This window comes from Chaetodon trifascialis, chromosome 23 (assembly GCF_039877785.1).
Source record: "Chaetodon trifascialis isolate fChaTrf1 chromosome 23, fChaTrf1.hap1, whole genome shotgun sequence".
Taxonomy (NCBI): Eukaryota; Metazoa; Chordata; class Actinopteri; order Chaetodontiformes; family Chaetodontidae; genus Chaetodon; species Chaetodon trifascialis.
In genome coordinates, this window is record NC_092078.1 from 12,525,392 (window position 1) to 12,541,920 (window position 16,529).

The following is a 16,529-nucleotide window of genomic DNA, read 5'->3' on the forward strand; positions in this document are numbered from 1 at the left end:
GAGAGATAAGTAAATTAAGAAATAAAATGCAAGATAAAGCACTATAGGGCAGGGCGGGGTAAGATTTCCTGTGATTGAAAGGATATGTTCAGCTGGGCAAGAAGACAGAGTAATAAGGACATATGGGAGTGATGGTGGAAACTGGACAGGGAGAAGACAGAGGAGAAGTGAGGCGGAGGGGATACAGGTAGTAAACAACCTACGAGTGGAGTAACAGACGGAGGATTGAGGAGGGCACCAGGTGAAGAGGCCGCTGAGAGTAATGGAGCGAGCTGGAAACGGAGGGGAGAGACGGGAGGGGAAGCAAGACGGAAAGGGGGGATATGAGGACGTAAGAGGACAGGATGAGAGAGAGATAGAGAAAGACGGATAGGAGCGAAACTGACGAGCAAAAAGAAGAGGTCAGCTGATCGGGAAAAAGATGCAGGAGCGACTATAAGAGAAAAGAAGACAGAGCGAGGAGGAAAGAGGTGGAAGGAAATGAAAGTGACAATAAAACAGCAGCTGGGAGAAATACAGAAAAAATGGATCTATTCTTGTTCCACTGTCATAATAAATCACAGAACAATGCTGGACTCTTTGAGCAGGTAAACTAGGATTTCTCACCATTGATTCTAAAGCTGCAATAATCAATATTTTACATTAACAATGGGTCAAATGTGTTAGACCAAAGAGTCATGAAACCACAGAGAATTAAGATCAGCTCGGCAGTTCCTCTCAGTCTTTTAGCATCTTTCGGCACATTGCTTTGATTTTAAGGCTTCCAGTTTTATGTCATGGTTCACTCTCACTGCTCACATCAAACTTATTTCCAGCAGCAGCATGCAGCTGTATTCAGTGAAAAGCCTCTGATAAACCCACCGCACGCCACCAGACAGAAGACAGACAAAACTAGCCGCTAGCTGGTGAACCAGTGGAGCATTTAGCAGCTAAAGAGCCACATATTCCATTCAAGAACCGGTGGAGACGAAAACAGAGCTAAAGACAGAGTGGACTTTGGATTTATATTCATCTGGCAGCCAAAAGCATGACTCCAAATGAATGCTAATATTGTTCTGTGTCTGACAGATATGTAAATAGGCAATTGTTTGCAAACACGTTAGTTTATTTAATGTTGTGTTTACAGCTTGTTCAGCCTCCCCTTAGTTGTAATGTTAGGGATGCGTGATTCATGCGATGCGGCACCTGTTTAATGCTGCTCTGTACTCTAATTTGTGGACAGAGGGGCCTGCACGTAGGATGAAGCCGTTGTGCTTGCATAGTTTTCATTTACAGATGTTGCACGCTTAGTCTAGATATTCCACCGCACTGCAGGACTGCAGGCTGCCATTTTAGCATGAAAGCTAACTGGAAGAAAGAGAAAGTTGATCCAGTTTAACAGTTTTGCATTTCAAGGTTGAACTACAGCAGTTAGCAAGGAAGATTGGATCGCTTGTTAAGTCCTGTGGATTTAGCAGAGACTTTTATTTTGAAGGGTACAGGCTAACAGTTAAATCTATTACTTTTCCCACAATTTAAGGGTTGCTCATATATTTCTGGGGAGTAAATGTGATGTAATGTGGAATTTGTACAACTCACTGATAAAATGAATGTACCATGTTTTAACACGATATTTATCATTTTTTAAATTTTCCGTATTACAGAGCATGTATGTGTTGTGTGAAGTATGAGACCCACTACTCATACACATGCTGAAATTCCTGGAAAAGGGAGCACTCAACCCTCGGAAATGTTCATTCTGATGCCAGTATACACATGGGACAGACAGAGGAGAGTCAAACTAGAGGGAGAACAGAGAGAGTGAGACAGACATGGAGACAGAAAAGATGGAGAAAATTAAAGAGTGGAAGCTGCACAAACAGGGTGGAGAGGGAAGGAGAAAGAAAAATGACAGGGCAGAGAAGGGAGGGAAAGAGGCAGCGGGAGTGAGACGCTCAGAGAGAAGAAACCCGTCCAGAAATAAATCTACGCTTCAGAAACAAGTGCTTCATCTGTTCGACAACCAGTGGCCACTCCAATCCTGCTAAATGCTGCAAAATCTTCCTCAAAAAGAACAAACAACTCTGCAACTGCCCTCGTCACATGGTGCCTATTCGAGCCTGTCCACGCAGAAAAGCTCAAAGGGCAATGTATTCTTCATCTGTGCCCATTTTCACAGTTGATCGGATACGTCTGAGATTGTCCATTTCGCATCAGGCATCCCATTCATGAATTCAAAAGAGCAGATTGTGCTGAATCTGGCCTCCGAGAGCGACCGAGAAAATGACAGATGCGGGGTTTCTTTTTTTTCTGTTCCCCCTGTCTCCTTCTTTATCTTTCAGGAATCATAACTACCTCAGTCATTTTTCGCCACTTAGCGCAGCCTCATGCTGCCAAGCGTCTAGCCATCCTTGAAATGTAATTTAAGGCAACAACAACATGGCCAACAACAATAACAACATCTCTGGGACAGTCTGCCCTATGAATCATCATATACAGATCACACGGAGACACAGACGGCTACAGACACAGAGACAAACAGATTCACGGACTGTTACTATCTCTCACGCAGTAGGAGTGTGCCTGTCATGGGCTGAGGTTACTCGTAAAACAAATAGCTCCCCTCCACCTTGGTGTTTTCTATTCTTAGCAGCAGCAGCAGGGCGAGCCTCTCTGCATATCAATGCCCAGCTCATCTTTAAACATCATCTGGTGGGCTGAAAGTGATGACGTGCCATCATGTATGTTTGTAACTGTCAGTTTTAGGTTGTTCCCTGTTAGCTACTGTGCAAGAGTGTGTGTGTATGTGTGTGTGTGCATTTTTGGATTATGAGGATGTCTGTTTGTGCCTTGGATGTTGACTAACTACACGTAAATCCAATGACTCGAGGACACTGAGATGACTAAGTGCAGCAGCAGTCATTTGGGACTGTAGCTAACCTTTAAAGATAAATGAGATGACCTGGTCAAGGTGTCAGGTCAGAGGGCCCTCCATGCCTGATTCTGCAGGAAAATCCCCCGCCAGCCATGCATGACTGGGGATTAACGTGCTGTTTCTACTCGAGAATTAAAATGTATTTATCAGTTTGAAAACTGTTTTGAAAAATATGGTGATTTGATTGCTGCTCAAATGCTTTTGATGTAAATAAGTCATTAAGTTTGAGATGAATGTAAACTTTGAAGGGAATTTTTGAATACTTATAAATGAAAAGTTGAATTTATAGGCTATAAATGCTTTTTTTTTTTTTTTTTTTGCTGAATTTAGTATATCAAGGGATTTAGCTGCTACAGCCTTGCTTGGTCTGGTATGACCAGTAGCTTTTGGTAGCTAATGTTAGCTAATATGAGCAAATGTTAGACAGATATTGTTAAATAACTGGCACCACAGAGACAGCTTGCTGACATATGCATTTACCATAAAATCCTGCAATTGTGGCTATAAGAGCCGCTGTTCAGCAGATGTTACATAGGCTGGCTTTAAGAGAAACAATCCCCATTAAAGGCAGTGTGCTCCTGGTCATTTTCTGTGGGGCACGAGCAGGTTGCTTTGCAAAGCACTGTGGGATAAAATGGGGCAAAAGAAACATGTTTTACTGACCATGAAGCAGTGCAGTCACTGTAGTGATTCACCAAAGAAAAGAAAAAAGCACTGTTGCGTCAGGAATTTTTTTAGTCTATTTCAGATCCCTGTTTTGTTGGTCCAAATTGTGTCCAAGATACAAACGAAAATGAAGTGGTGCTTGGCACAAAGTCACATAATAAGTTGGAGAACAGGGCATGGTTCTTATGTTACATAACGTTTTCTTACAAGCTAACTATCTGCTAGCTTGACGCACCCACTGAGAATACCCTGCAATTTGTTCACCTCTGGAGGGTCTGCACCGTTAGACTGTTCGATGTTTGTGAGTCTGTGGAATTTTATTGTGATTAAGTGCTGTTTTCTTTCTGGTGGACTTACATTTCCTCCCCCTACATCACGTCCTTAGTGCTGCTGCATTGCATCCTAATCTACTGAAGCGACTGTACATCGAGGCCCTGCTGTCTCCGTCTAGACTGTGATGGATTGTTCCATGTTTGATTGATGAGCATCGGTGGAAACTGATGCATGTGGACGTAAAATACACTGTGATATAAGAAAACTAACTCAGGACTGCGAGATATGATGACCGCGAGAAAGATACTGGATGTGTCCTTTATCACTCCCCTCAGCGAGCACATTCAGCCCTCTCTCTGCATAAATATGTATAGAAAATCTGGAGCTTTGTGATCCTCACAATCCAAGAAGGTGTTAGGAACAAAAGAGTATTTACGGCTGTGCTTTATAGAGAAATAACTTCACCCTTAAACATGTTTAAATACATTTTTCAAGAAGCTTACAGTACAAATTTGCACATGCGTGCCATAAATGGAGCGAGTTCAAGCAATAAATTCACCACAAGTGACGTGACACAAATAATTTCAAGCAGGAGAGTAATACTGCAAGATCCCACTGTCCTCTCCGGTTTGGTCAATATGAGGACTAAGCAAAATGGTGCATGGCGCACTCAGTGCTCGAGGATATTAACGACTCAGTTCATCATTTGACACTTTACCTCTGAGGAACTACATGAGGTACACAAATGCGAGGGCCAGATCAGTCTGCCGTGCAAGTGAGATCACTGCTGGTAGATCAGAAACTGCAGCCCGGCTTGGAAATCGCACTATTTGGCAATAAACGTGTCATATGAATCCCTGAAGTGATGCTTTGGGAGTGATTGGAAATGGAGTGGAGTGAATGATGTGACAGGCCTGGCCAACCTGTTTGGGCCCGTGAGGGAAATCAGGGTGATATTAGGTCAGCACTACTCATCTTTATTGGTTTTATAAGAGGGTTTTACATCCACAATATATTTGAAACCTATATTGTTCCAGCCCTCCCTGTAAGTGATTTTTTTAGCAGAGCATTAAGCTTCCCTTGATACTTGGTTGAGGTGCATTACATCTTACATTTTTTGCTTTTGCCACATTATGTTAAATCTTTTCAGCAGTCAATATAAGGTCACATTATGTTTTCTCATTTCATGGCTGAATTTGACAAACGCGAGCACTGACTGGAAAGTTGTGGGTTTGATGGACGAGTTTGACAGTATAAGCGTCACCACTTGGGCTTCATTTATTGACTCTGGTCCAGCAAGTGTTGAGGTGCCAATATGTGATGTGGCATTTGGGCAGAGCGGGTGGCACATAGGGCACTGACTTCCATGAATGTCAAACAGTGCATAAAATAAAACAGGAGAGACCAACGACTTTGTGTCACAGCCAGAGAAGAGATGAACACAACGATCTATCGCTGTCTTCACATTCTATTGTTATAGTGACTTAATTAATCAGCCTACGGGCCGGACACTGTGCTTTTTGGAGTCTCCAGAGGGGACTCTGTTAGGCTGTGGTAAGATTAAAATGCCTCCCAATATTAGCCTGATTAAACAGTCTGTCTAAACAGATGAAGGAGATGGAGTGAATTTTCACAATTTTAATTCAAGCCACTTTCAATACGAGAAAAACTCAGAATACAGTTGGCGAGCCCGTTAGAAAGCTTGAGACGAGGATTGAAAATTTAATGATCCCTGTGGAGAAAACGCATGGGGAACCAGGCCATACCGCACTCACACATCAGGCATGTGAAACTCCAAAGTGCTGACTATTGTGGGAATAAAAAACTAATTACGATATAAATGATAACATATATGAATTGTGTAGAATATATAAATGACCTAATATTTCATGAAAGAGTTTATAAATTATTGAAGCTCTACTTGATGATGCTAATTCACCACTATTCAGTTATAATGAATAATTATAGTTACATATATGAACTTATGGATGTTACACTTAAAAAAGAAATCAACATTTTGCTTCATGCGTGACATGAACCCCAGTCTCCTGGGTGAAAGTCCTGTTCCTGACCCACCAATGTCCCCAACCTTCCCCATTGGTAGAAACTTCTCGAGCTTTATACTGTATCAACCAGCTATCTATGGAAGTCTATCAGACTACCCTGCATGTTTAAAAGTGATGTTTAAGTGGTACACAGTGCCTTAAAAAGGGGGTCCAGACCAAGTACTTGTATGTGATGAGTTGGGAGTGCAAACAGGTCGTAACACCGTCTCCTCACTTTGATGCTGAGTTACACCCCGAGCTCACAACCAATGCTACATATAACATTTTAAGATTGCGTTTTAATTATTTCTTCCGTTATTTCTCAGTTAATTCAATAATTTCAATCGTCTATTTCACGCAAGTTGTTCATATAATTATTTATTTCCTAATGTGTTTTCAATTCATCTAATAGCTTATTGAACACTATGGGGCTCTGTACATGCGATGGCGAACACATGAAACTTGAAAATTATGCTTCTCATAATCAATAAGGTCACCTCCATCGGGAACTGTTTCAGCCCTGAAGGCTATCATTGGAAAAAATAACTGGTTAGTATTTTAAAGATCCTGAATGGTAAATGTCACCTCAAGGGACAATCTATTTGTTACTATGCAAGGACACACCCACTCCAGTGCACTGGGTACATATAATCAATTGTTCATTAAAAATAAACTCTTTGTCAAATGTCATTTCTCTTCCTTTCTAGAAGTCCCCCTCTCCTGGCGACATGAGTCACTCTTCCTCTTCTTTTTGTCATAGCCAACATCATCTTCCTCCTGCCACACCATTCAGAACACAAGGCATCTATCCACAGGGTTAACAACCCCCCACTGACACCACTAACTGCACGTACCCCACACACACACACACACACACACACACACACACACACACACACACACACACACACACACACACACACACACACACACACACACACGCAACGTAGCTTACACACACACACAGGAGAGAAGAAGATTATGACCACAGGGACATTCCTGTCCCTAACAGCTATTGGCCAGACATGCTATGCTGACAGCAGTGGGATCCCGGGGGTCAGTAATCGGTAACGACACAGGTAACCAGGGACCGGTGCCAGCGATACACATAACCAGATTAACATGGACAAGAATAGAGGCCAAGAAGTGGGTTACAGCCTCCTGCAGCTAGGAAGTGAGTGTGTTGTTTAAGTCATTAATGGATTAGTTGAAGACGCAGTCACAGGAAGGGAAGCCACGGAAAGAAAGTAAGTCTTGGATATTTTTGGCATTAGTACAAATACAAAGAGACTTAGCAGGTACGGAGGCAGCGTGCATTATGTGCACACACACATGGCTGGATGTGACTATAAATGTGACAGCCCGACCAAATCAATGTCAACATTGACATTTCTGGAATTAGGATTCTCATGAAATAATGAATAAATGCATGCGGTTTGTCATCCAAACACCTGGTTTCTCTGGACTCGCAGTCATTTACAGTCACGGCTCACACAGGATGAAAAACTGGACAGACGGAACAAAGTCAACACTGGTGGGAAGCCCAGAACATACTGTTGCAGTGTCCGAGTTAGTCGAGAGTAAAAATATACGCAAAATGAGTGGGTTGTGGTTTTTTTAAACTAGAACTCTGATGGAAATTTCCTCAAAATCATCAACAAAGTTTCATCTTGTCTCACAAAGTTGTTTCTGTGTCATGGCCTATAAAACAAGACAGCTTCTTCTTCAAGAAAGTGTCTTTTATTTTCCTTTAATCATTAAATCATTCAGTTTTGCTGCCAGGAAACATTAGAATCTAGTTTTGACCCTCTGCCAGTTGCTGAAAACAGCTTTGCATGTCAGACTCGCCCAAAATGTTGCCTGGTGTATCACCACCCTGCAGACATGGCCCACATTGGCTCCAGTAAATGCCCACTGAACAGTAGCAGCCAGCTCGATGGCATCAAAGCTGCTTAACACAAAGACTTATTATTGCTGATGTAAGCTGAAAAATCCTCAGACAGCTTGGCCACTTGAATTATTGAGATGGCGACATGTCTTTATGTTAATTATTTATCACTGTTGAAAAAGTCTGCATCACCCTCAGCATGCTGCCACTAGTTCAGCCGTTATTATAAAACTACCACCACCACCACCACCATCACCACCGCCATCACCCTCATCATCATCATCATCATCATCATCTTCGACATCACCAGCATCAGCACCATCAACATCTCCATTACAGCGACATTACCATCATCCTTGTCATCATCACCAAAATTAACACCCTGTGTCATCATCATGATTTTTACTGCCACCATTTTCATCTTCATCATTCTGCCCCCAGCTATCATCATCATCATCATCAAAACTCCTCCTATCCATTTTTAGCATCATCTCCACCACCATGATAATACTAATGATAATGGTCACATCTTCATCATCACTGGCACTGCCACCATCACCAGTGCCATCATCATCATCATCATCATCATCATCATCGACATCATCGGCACCATCAGCAGCAGCACCACCACCCTGCTGCTCCTTAGCATCACCATCAGCAGCACAGCATCACCATAATCTTCATCATAATCACAGTACCACAGTCATCACCATTATCATCATTATCATCATCATCATTCTGCTCCTCCACCTCATCATCATCATCATCATCAAAGCTCTTAATGAGACAATAAACAGTACAACAAATTGAGACTAATGCACACAAGATGTAGACATGAAAATGTAATAAACACAATAAAATAGATAGGACCACCACCACGACCACCACCACCACCACCACCAGCATCATCACCACCATGAACTCCAAGCACTACCATCATCATCATCATCAACACTAAGAAAAAAATCTTTAAAATCTTTTAAACAGAATCATCACTACCTCCTTAAAGGCGTAATCTGGATGAATTAATCCAACTACTGCGATTGTGTATTTCAATTTAGTCAGTTCCATCTTCATCATTGTTAATCCCGCTTCATGCACCGGTCCGTATATGATCTATTTGTCTGCAATTTCGCCCACAGTCTATCCATCCCTGTCGTGCACCCTGACCCGGTGCGCAGATCCTCTGGACCTGGCTACGTTCACTAACCCTGACCTCAGCCTCATCCTCCATCACCGGCCACCGGCTTCACAGCCTGCCCGGTCCACCACCCCGCTCGGCAGGGTTATACCCCTGCAGCTTTGGGGAAATGTCATTCCCCGTTTTTCCACAGTCTCTCTCTCTCTCTCTCTCCGGCAGAGTACAGTGGAGACTGCGCGCTGGATAAATGCTTAATTGGAGCGGTGCTGAAGGCGTCTCTCGGACGGGGCAGATGTCTGCGGTGTAGCACACACCTGAGAGAGACCCCCGGTAGTGCATGTTTGCCCGGCGTCCGGGAGATTCCTCCGCGGTCTCTCCCTGAGCCATACGGTCACTTTCCTTTCCTCCCCTCTCCCGTTCATCCTCCGCCTCGTCTCGCCCCTGACTGGTTTTGTGCTCCTTATTTACGCACGCATGCACCGATCTGCGCAAAATGAAACCACCCGCTGCAATTAACGGAACTGTCAGAGTGACTACACATCGCGCTTCACACACCTCTTACACCGCTGCTCTCACCATTAAGAGGAACTCAGTCAATTAGAATAAATGCATTAGAAATTCATAGCAATCATGGTAATACACACGTTGCTTGCGTCTTCTCACCGGTTCGGTACTCTGGATGAAGCCCAGGTCAGGATCCGTTCATTCATTCATTCACTCATCCTATTCTCATCTATGTGTTCATCCTTCCCTCCGGTCCGTCCCTCATTCAGCAGCTGAATAAACGGATCCAGTCCTCTGAAGCGGCGGCGGCGAGAGCACGCGCACTTCACCCGTTGGCTCGCTCGCGCGCTCTTGCGCCCTCCCAGGTCTCTCTCTCTCTCTCTCTCTCTCTCTCTCTCTCTCTCTCTCTCTCTCTCTCTCTCTCTCTCTCTCTCTCTCATCTCTCTCTCTCTCTCTCTCTCTCTCTGTTGTTCTGCGAGAGAGAGGCAGAGCTGAGAAGTAAAAAAAAAAGAGATGGAGAGTGAGGAGAGATGAGCTGATGTGAGCAGGGGCAGAGGGATAAGGCAGAGGGTTATTACTGTGTGTGTGCGTTTTTGTGCCCTCTTGTGAGTGTGTGTTTGGGAAGGGCACAGGATGAACGATGTGAACCAAAGGAGCGTGCACTCCCAGCAGCATCACCCCGCCACTGATAAACACAGATCATTGGAGAGAAGAACATGGAAGACATACGAGTGAAATTGCAGGGCTGAAAAAGCAGCAGAGGGGGGAAAGAAGTAGATTGAAAGAGGATGGATGGGGGAAGAGCGAAGTTTGTGTGTTTTAAGTTCAGGGCTGCAGCCAATGATTATTTAGCAGTTACTTTCTCAATTAATCAGTTGTTAACTTAAAAAAACAAACAAACAGTGAAATATGTTTCTAAGTTGCCAGTTTGTCTGATGACGAGTCCAAAACAGAAATATAAAGAATTTACAATAAAAAACAAAGAAATGCAGCAAATTCTCACATATGAGAAGCTAGAACTGTTACTGTTTGTAATTTTTGCTTGAAAAGTGACCAAAATAACTCACTAGTGGTGTCTAAGTTGCAGTGTCCCCTGTTTGCTTTTAATTCTGCATCTTTCCTTGCCCTCATTTCCTGTCATCTATTTACCTCAAGTGTCTGATGAAGGCATAAAACGGTTGATTTGTTATCAAATAAGTTGCTGATTAATCAACAAATGTTTTCGGCTGTACGCATGTTTAGAATAAATAGCATTGAGAAGTTGTTATGAGTTCATCAGAAAGCAGAGCAGTGTGGAGGAGACAGAATTCAAAACATCCTGAGACATGGACAGTATGACTTGAATTATGAATGTGTTTCACCAGAGACCTAACAGTATGTTGTTTGGAGGGGAATTCGTTTACGGATTGGATAAGCGCTGTTCCGCCTCACCTCTCTACAGAGGAGGCAGCAAAGAAGAACAGCCTCCGATAAGATGGGGGGCTAAGAGATGGATGGGAGAGAGAAGAGCGAGGAGAAAACTGGGAAAGTGTGCGAGGAAGGAGATGGAAGAACCCAGGAGGAAAGGCAAGAGATAGAGGCCAGAGAGGAAATGAGAAAAGGAGGAGGGAGACTGGAAGGGGACAGGGGAGATGGGTGGGATGGGTGCTGTGGAGATGGGAAAAGGAGCCGGAGGAAGAGGAGGAGAGCTGGACTCAGTGTAAACAAGGAGAGAGGAGAGCAGTAGTTTTACATTATCCATCTTTTTGACACAGTTGATCAGAGTTCTGTCTCCGCATGAAGCATGGCCTTTACAATGCAAGCTAATTCAAACCCCAAGGGGATATCTCACACACACACACACACACACACACACACACACACACACACACACACACACGCACACACACACGCACACACACACACACACACACACACACACACACACGCACGCACGCACGCACGCACGCACACACACACACACACACACTCCAGCTAAATGCATGGCTGCAAATTCATAGCTGGACAAGCATGCACATTTGAGCACACATGCACACACAACAGTACAAAGCACGCATGAAAGAACAACACACAAAAGCACGTGTGCAGACACACAGATGCCGACACGTCCACCGCACCCCCACACAGATTTCTATTATGGCTCCTAGAGAAAAGTCCAAAAAAGAATGGAATTGATGATTATGTGAATGGTTGGGCAATATTTTAAAGCACTTTATTAATGAATAACATGGTGGCCTGAGTTTGGAAATTGGGAAATATTCCTCTTCAGAATAATTACAGAGACAAAGATTGTACATCCTCTTTCATTTCCTTTTTTTTTAAAGGATAAGGGCGGCACTGTCAAAAAAACCCATGAAAAAAACGAAACCAGAAGTTTGTTAGTTCATCTCTGCAAAATTCCACACTTTCATATCCTTTCATGAAAATGTAAATCTAATCAAACAGACCTTAAATACTGGCCGTGAGTGTGTGCACTATAGTTTTTACCAAACGCTACTCAAAGAGGAGTGAACAGTGGATTTGCTAGAGATTCATTTCGGCTGCAAATTTGATGCTCTAGTGGGTACATAAGAGGATGTACAGTATGTGGGCTCAACTCATAATAAACTACAGCGCTCATGTTCATGAAGGAACACATCATGTAGCGGCTACACAGACAAAACCTGTTAGAGTCTATGCTGTTGTTATCCATCAAGGCCTCACTCTGTTAGATTTGATCAATCTGTCAGTATATTTAGAGCTTTTTTCTTCTGATGAAATGTGATGAAACAAAGTCCGAGGAGGCAGGAGGTCAGGGTGGATGGAAGGGTCGACAAAACGCAGAAGACTGCTATCGTTTTCTCTTTTCTGTCAGCGTCAGCTTCTTTTAAACGTGACCTTGGGCGTTCTCTTGGCTTAGCTGAGTTGTTATTATTGTGAGCGCGATGGCACAAGTTCCTTGATATCATCAATGGAGCAATTTTGACCCAAAACATGACGTTTTGGCCCAACAACATATTTGGTAGGTTAATTTGGAGATTTCTCCCATTACGTCTGTTGAACAAAAGTCATACAAAGAAGCCTCTCCAAGTGATTTTCTTAAGATAGATTATTTGATGTATTTATTGCGACACCACGCATGAAATACCTCAACGCGCCATCAGGTTGGCCAGACTGAAAATTAATGAGATTAAGAGGAGAAAGGTTGTTCCAGGAGACTTAAGACACTGGCTATAGATGGAAAAAGGCTTTAAGTATAAATGGCCTCAATTGTTCTTCTTGCCAGAGAAACAAGAAAAAAAAACACACACAAAAAATGCAAGAACATCAGCAAAGTGGTTTTTTTTTAATAGAAAACATTGCACTGGGAGGGTCAGTGTTTCCTGTACCTTTAAATATTGAATGCTACAAGTCATTGATTAACTGCTGAAGCACTGAGACATCTCACATCATCCAAGTGGAACAGCCGGTTTGCTTGTTGCCGCGGGGCGAGTCCCGGATGACAGGACTGTAAAGGTGAACGACCACAGACGAGCATCTAACACTGAAGACGTGACGCCTTCGGACATATCGGATGGATGAAATAAAGAATTCAGCTCAATTAGCACAATCCAAATACTTGAAAATACTAAAATAACTTCAAGTTTTCAGTCCAGATTCCTGATAGTTTCTATTCAGATTACCAGAACTCCATCAAATATCCCTCGCTTCCCAACTCTGCTGTAGTCCCTCCTCTCAGCACAGCATCAAAGCGTTACAGATTCAGTGCCTATTAACCCTCCCCCATCGCCTCGTAGTGTGTGTCTGCCTGCCTTGCTCTACTGCCAAACAAGTCACAATCATATCTTCAGAGAAAGCCACATTTCTACCCAGTTTCTATGGCAATGAGAGAATAAGCAGAGCGCTCTGTCTTACTAGCGTATAGCTGAAAACGATAACTATACTACAGTGCGTCTTTGAAAGTGGCAGCATGAACCGTTTCTGCCTGGAGGATAATTGCTGTTCTCCATGAAATATTAAGATGCTTCTTGAGCTTCAGACTCGTGAAAACTGCGACACGTTGGGAACAGTTCTGTTCTTGGCATATAACAGGATTTACGGACAGGTTTCATGTGATTTTGATGAGGTATGTTAGTTAGAGATGAGTCCATTGTATGCATGTTGGCCTCTGGTTCAAGACCTTTCTTTGCATATGAGAAAATATGTGTTTACATGATATTTCTATATTACTTCAGAAATACCACACTTATACTAATACTAAGTAGCCAAGGTCAGACCAAGCGTTCATGCAGATATGCACACACTCTCCCAAATTATTATGTTACCTTAGCCCCAGCAGGAAAATGGAAAGATTAGGAAAATTAAAGCGGTAAATGAATTTGGGACCGAGGCTGCAGGCTGTGACACCTGTTTTGAATTTTCCGGTGGGAACACTCTTTAACAGCCATAGTTTTTAAGCTGCCGTTGGACAAACTCCCTGGATGAACAATACATGCTGCTCTCTGCCATGTAGTCCACAGACTTTGGCAGACAAACAGTTGGCACAGCATAAAAGCCAGTTAAAAACTAGGTTAGGTCTTCTTCACACTGATTTGTCCCTCATTGCTGTTCCCTAAACTCTACCCCTTTGTAGTCAATATAAGCTGGTCTACACTGCATTCAGTGCACCGAACAGTAAGACCCAGTGCAACACACTTGCTGCTGTGTTGTATTCAGAAATGTAGCATGTGTTTCCCATTCAACATACATTTAATCTGCAGTTAGAGCAGAAGCTTGTGGCTGTAATGTGCAGCTCTCAAGCGTAAATGTGCAGAAAGAAATATATATTTGATTATTTGCTTTAGATGAGAAGTGTGACCCCCCTCTGATCTAATCTGGCTGTACACTTAATATGAGGCCAGTGCCAGCAGGACTGGAAACAGGGGGAAACAGCTAGACTGGCGCTGTCTAACATTCACCTACAAGCACATCTGTTGTATTTTTCAGGTGGACAAAGACTCAAAAATGCACAGCTAAACATGTCATCCGATCTAATGCTGGTCTTGAAATCTTTGTCTTCTGATAACAAAAGAAAAATCTTGGAAAAAAAAAGAGATGATTGACACCACTCTAACCATTTAATCTCTAATTATATATGGAGTAAGTAACAGTGTAAGCACTATTTCACACAATCAACTACAGCAGAGGATGGTGTCTGGGTGGAGGTGGAAGTAGAAGGAAACATGAGGAGAAAAAGTGCGAGTTCATTCATTCATTTAGTCCATAATGGAGACATGAGAGCAGATCGGACCAGACCGGACCTCCAGTCAGTCCACATTTCCCCAGGAGATCGTACCCAATGGCAGACAAAGCTGCAACCAATCTAAACACTGATGGTGTCATTGCTCTGTATCCATTTCATTGTGCAATCAACATTTTATGCATAATGACGCAATAAAGTTAAACACTTGTCTATTGCCAGTTTAACTGAGAGATATGAGTATATGAGAGGTATCGATCTTCTTATCTGACTCTAAGCAAGAAACATGTAGACTTTACAGAGGCTGAACAATTCCTTTAAGGCCAAGATGAACAATAGCCTTTCAGCCTTGTTCTCATGGTTTCCATGTCCTGGCATACACCTATTTCACAATACGCGTTTCAAAATGCACAAAGTGTTCTTCACCTTTATGCTGAAATCATATCACTTTCACTTGTGCTTTCCTAAGAGTATCATGAGGCTTAGAGACAAAATTCATCCACAGACTGATATGAGTTTCGAGCTGGGTGTTGCTGGGAAGGAGCTCGTGTGATTAGAGAAAGTAACTTTGGTAAATAAAGGCTAATAGAGGCCAGATTCCCCAAGCCCCATTTCAGAATCCTCTAATGCACTCATGAAGACAGCTCAAATATTGGACATGATTACACAGTAGCCCTCTAATCAAGCCATTCTGCTTTATCTCTAACCTTATAAAGCTTTGTTGGCTCCTGATTATTCATGAGCCGCCTCAGACGCATTGTGTCAGGCCACCGAAGCAATTGTAAGTCATGCTGAGTATGGTCCATGGGGGAGCTGTGAAACACAACTAAATGATGATGAGGAGGATTGTGAGCAAATGAGCCTTGATAATTTGAAAGGGAAAAGATGAGCATCACAGACACACTACACTGTTTCTCCATCACAGCAGCTATAATATACAGGACAATACGTTCCTGCCTGCTTGTCCATACACCCACGGTCATGTCAACATACATGAAACTAAAGGCATGGATTCAGAAACACACGTGCTGCTACGCCCACTGGTTGATTGTTTTCTGTCCACTTCAGGTTATTATAGCGCTAACGGCCATACAAGCGCAACAAAGCATCTGTCGCTGTGGCGCTCTGCCCGTTAGCTGTTCGTCAAGCACAACAACAAGTTGATTGCTACGTGATTATGTGGCTCCGGGACTGACTGTTACGTGCACAAACACTCACACACGATGTACTGAGGCTTCCATGGCTGTGTCCGTCCACTGTATGCACACACATGCAAACATAGCAAAGGTTCAGCTGATATGTGGACCACCCTCATCAGCCTGCTGGGTTATTGATCAGCTCTGAATGGGAGCTGCAGATAAATCAGGAGGATCCATGACAGGCACAAGCACTACACAAAGGCAGAATCCCGGCATGCATCGTGCCTGAGCTCACTGTAACTCCAGAAAATGTGAAAATGGAAATGCACACTGAGGGCCAGATGATGCCCATATATGCCTGTTTTCTTGTAATCAATCACCAGCTGACACATCTTCACTGCAACCGTGACAAACAAATTCTGTCTAAGCATGTCCTTCTTCTTCTTCTTTTGCCCTGCTGCACTTTGTCGCTGTTGCATAATTCTACCCTGAGAATTATAAATGAGAAGTTGCTGCAAGTGAAATAAGTCATAGAGGGAAGTTCCACTTTGCAGCTTCCACTACAACCATGAGAATGCCCTACAGGACTTCAACAGACATGCATTTCATGGCACATGTCTGCAAAACCATACACACAAATTATTGTAAATACACACTAAACAACAGACAGATACGACCTGTAACTTTGTCTGTTCATCCACAGATAGAAAAACACAAAAATCAACCAGAAAGTGGCACATA

General features: G+C 43.1%; 1 protein-coding gene across 4 annotated transcripts in view; it reads right to left on the reverse strand.

The window, feature by feature from the left end:
• The window catches only part of LOC139351108 (sodium/calcium exchanger 1-like), a 104,679-nt gene that overhangs the window by 80,652 nt on the left and 7,498 nt on the right, over positions 1–16,529 (reverse strand). The window contains exon 1 of one of the 4 annotated variants that reach the window (XM_070992793.1): positions 9,591–9,746. The exons of 1 other annotated variant lie outside the window; for it this stretch is intronic. In XM_070992793.1, the coding sequence (XP_070848894.1) occupies positions 9,591–9,637 (47 nt within the window). In that variant the 5' untranslated portion in view covers positions 9,638–9,746. Of the gene's footprint in view, positions 1–9,241; positions 9,347–9,571; positions 9,747–16,529 lie in introns of those variants that run through there. 2 more of the 4 variants (XM_070992794.1, XM_070992796.1) reach the window with 2 other exon arrangements.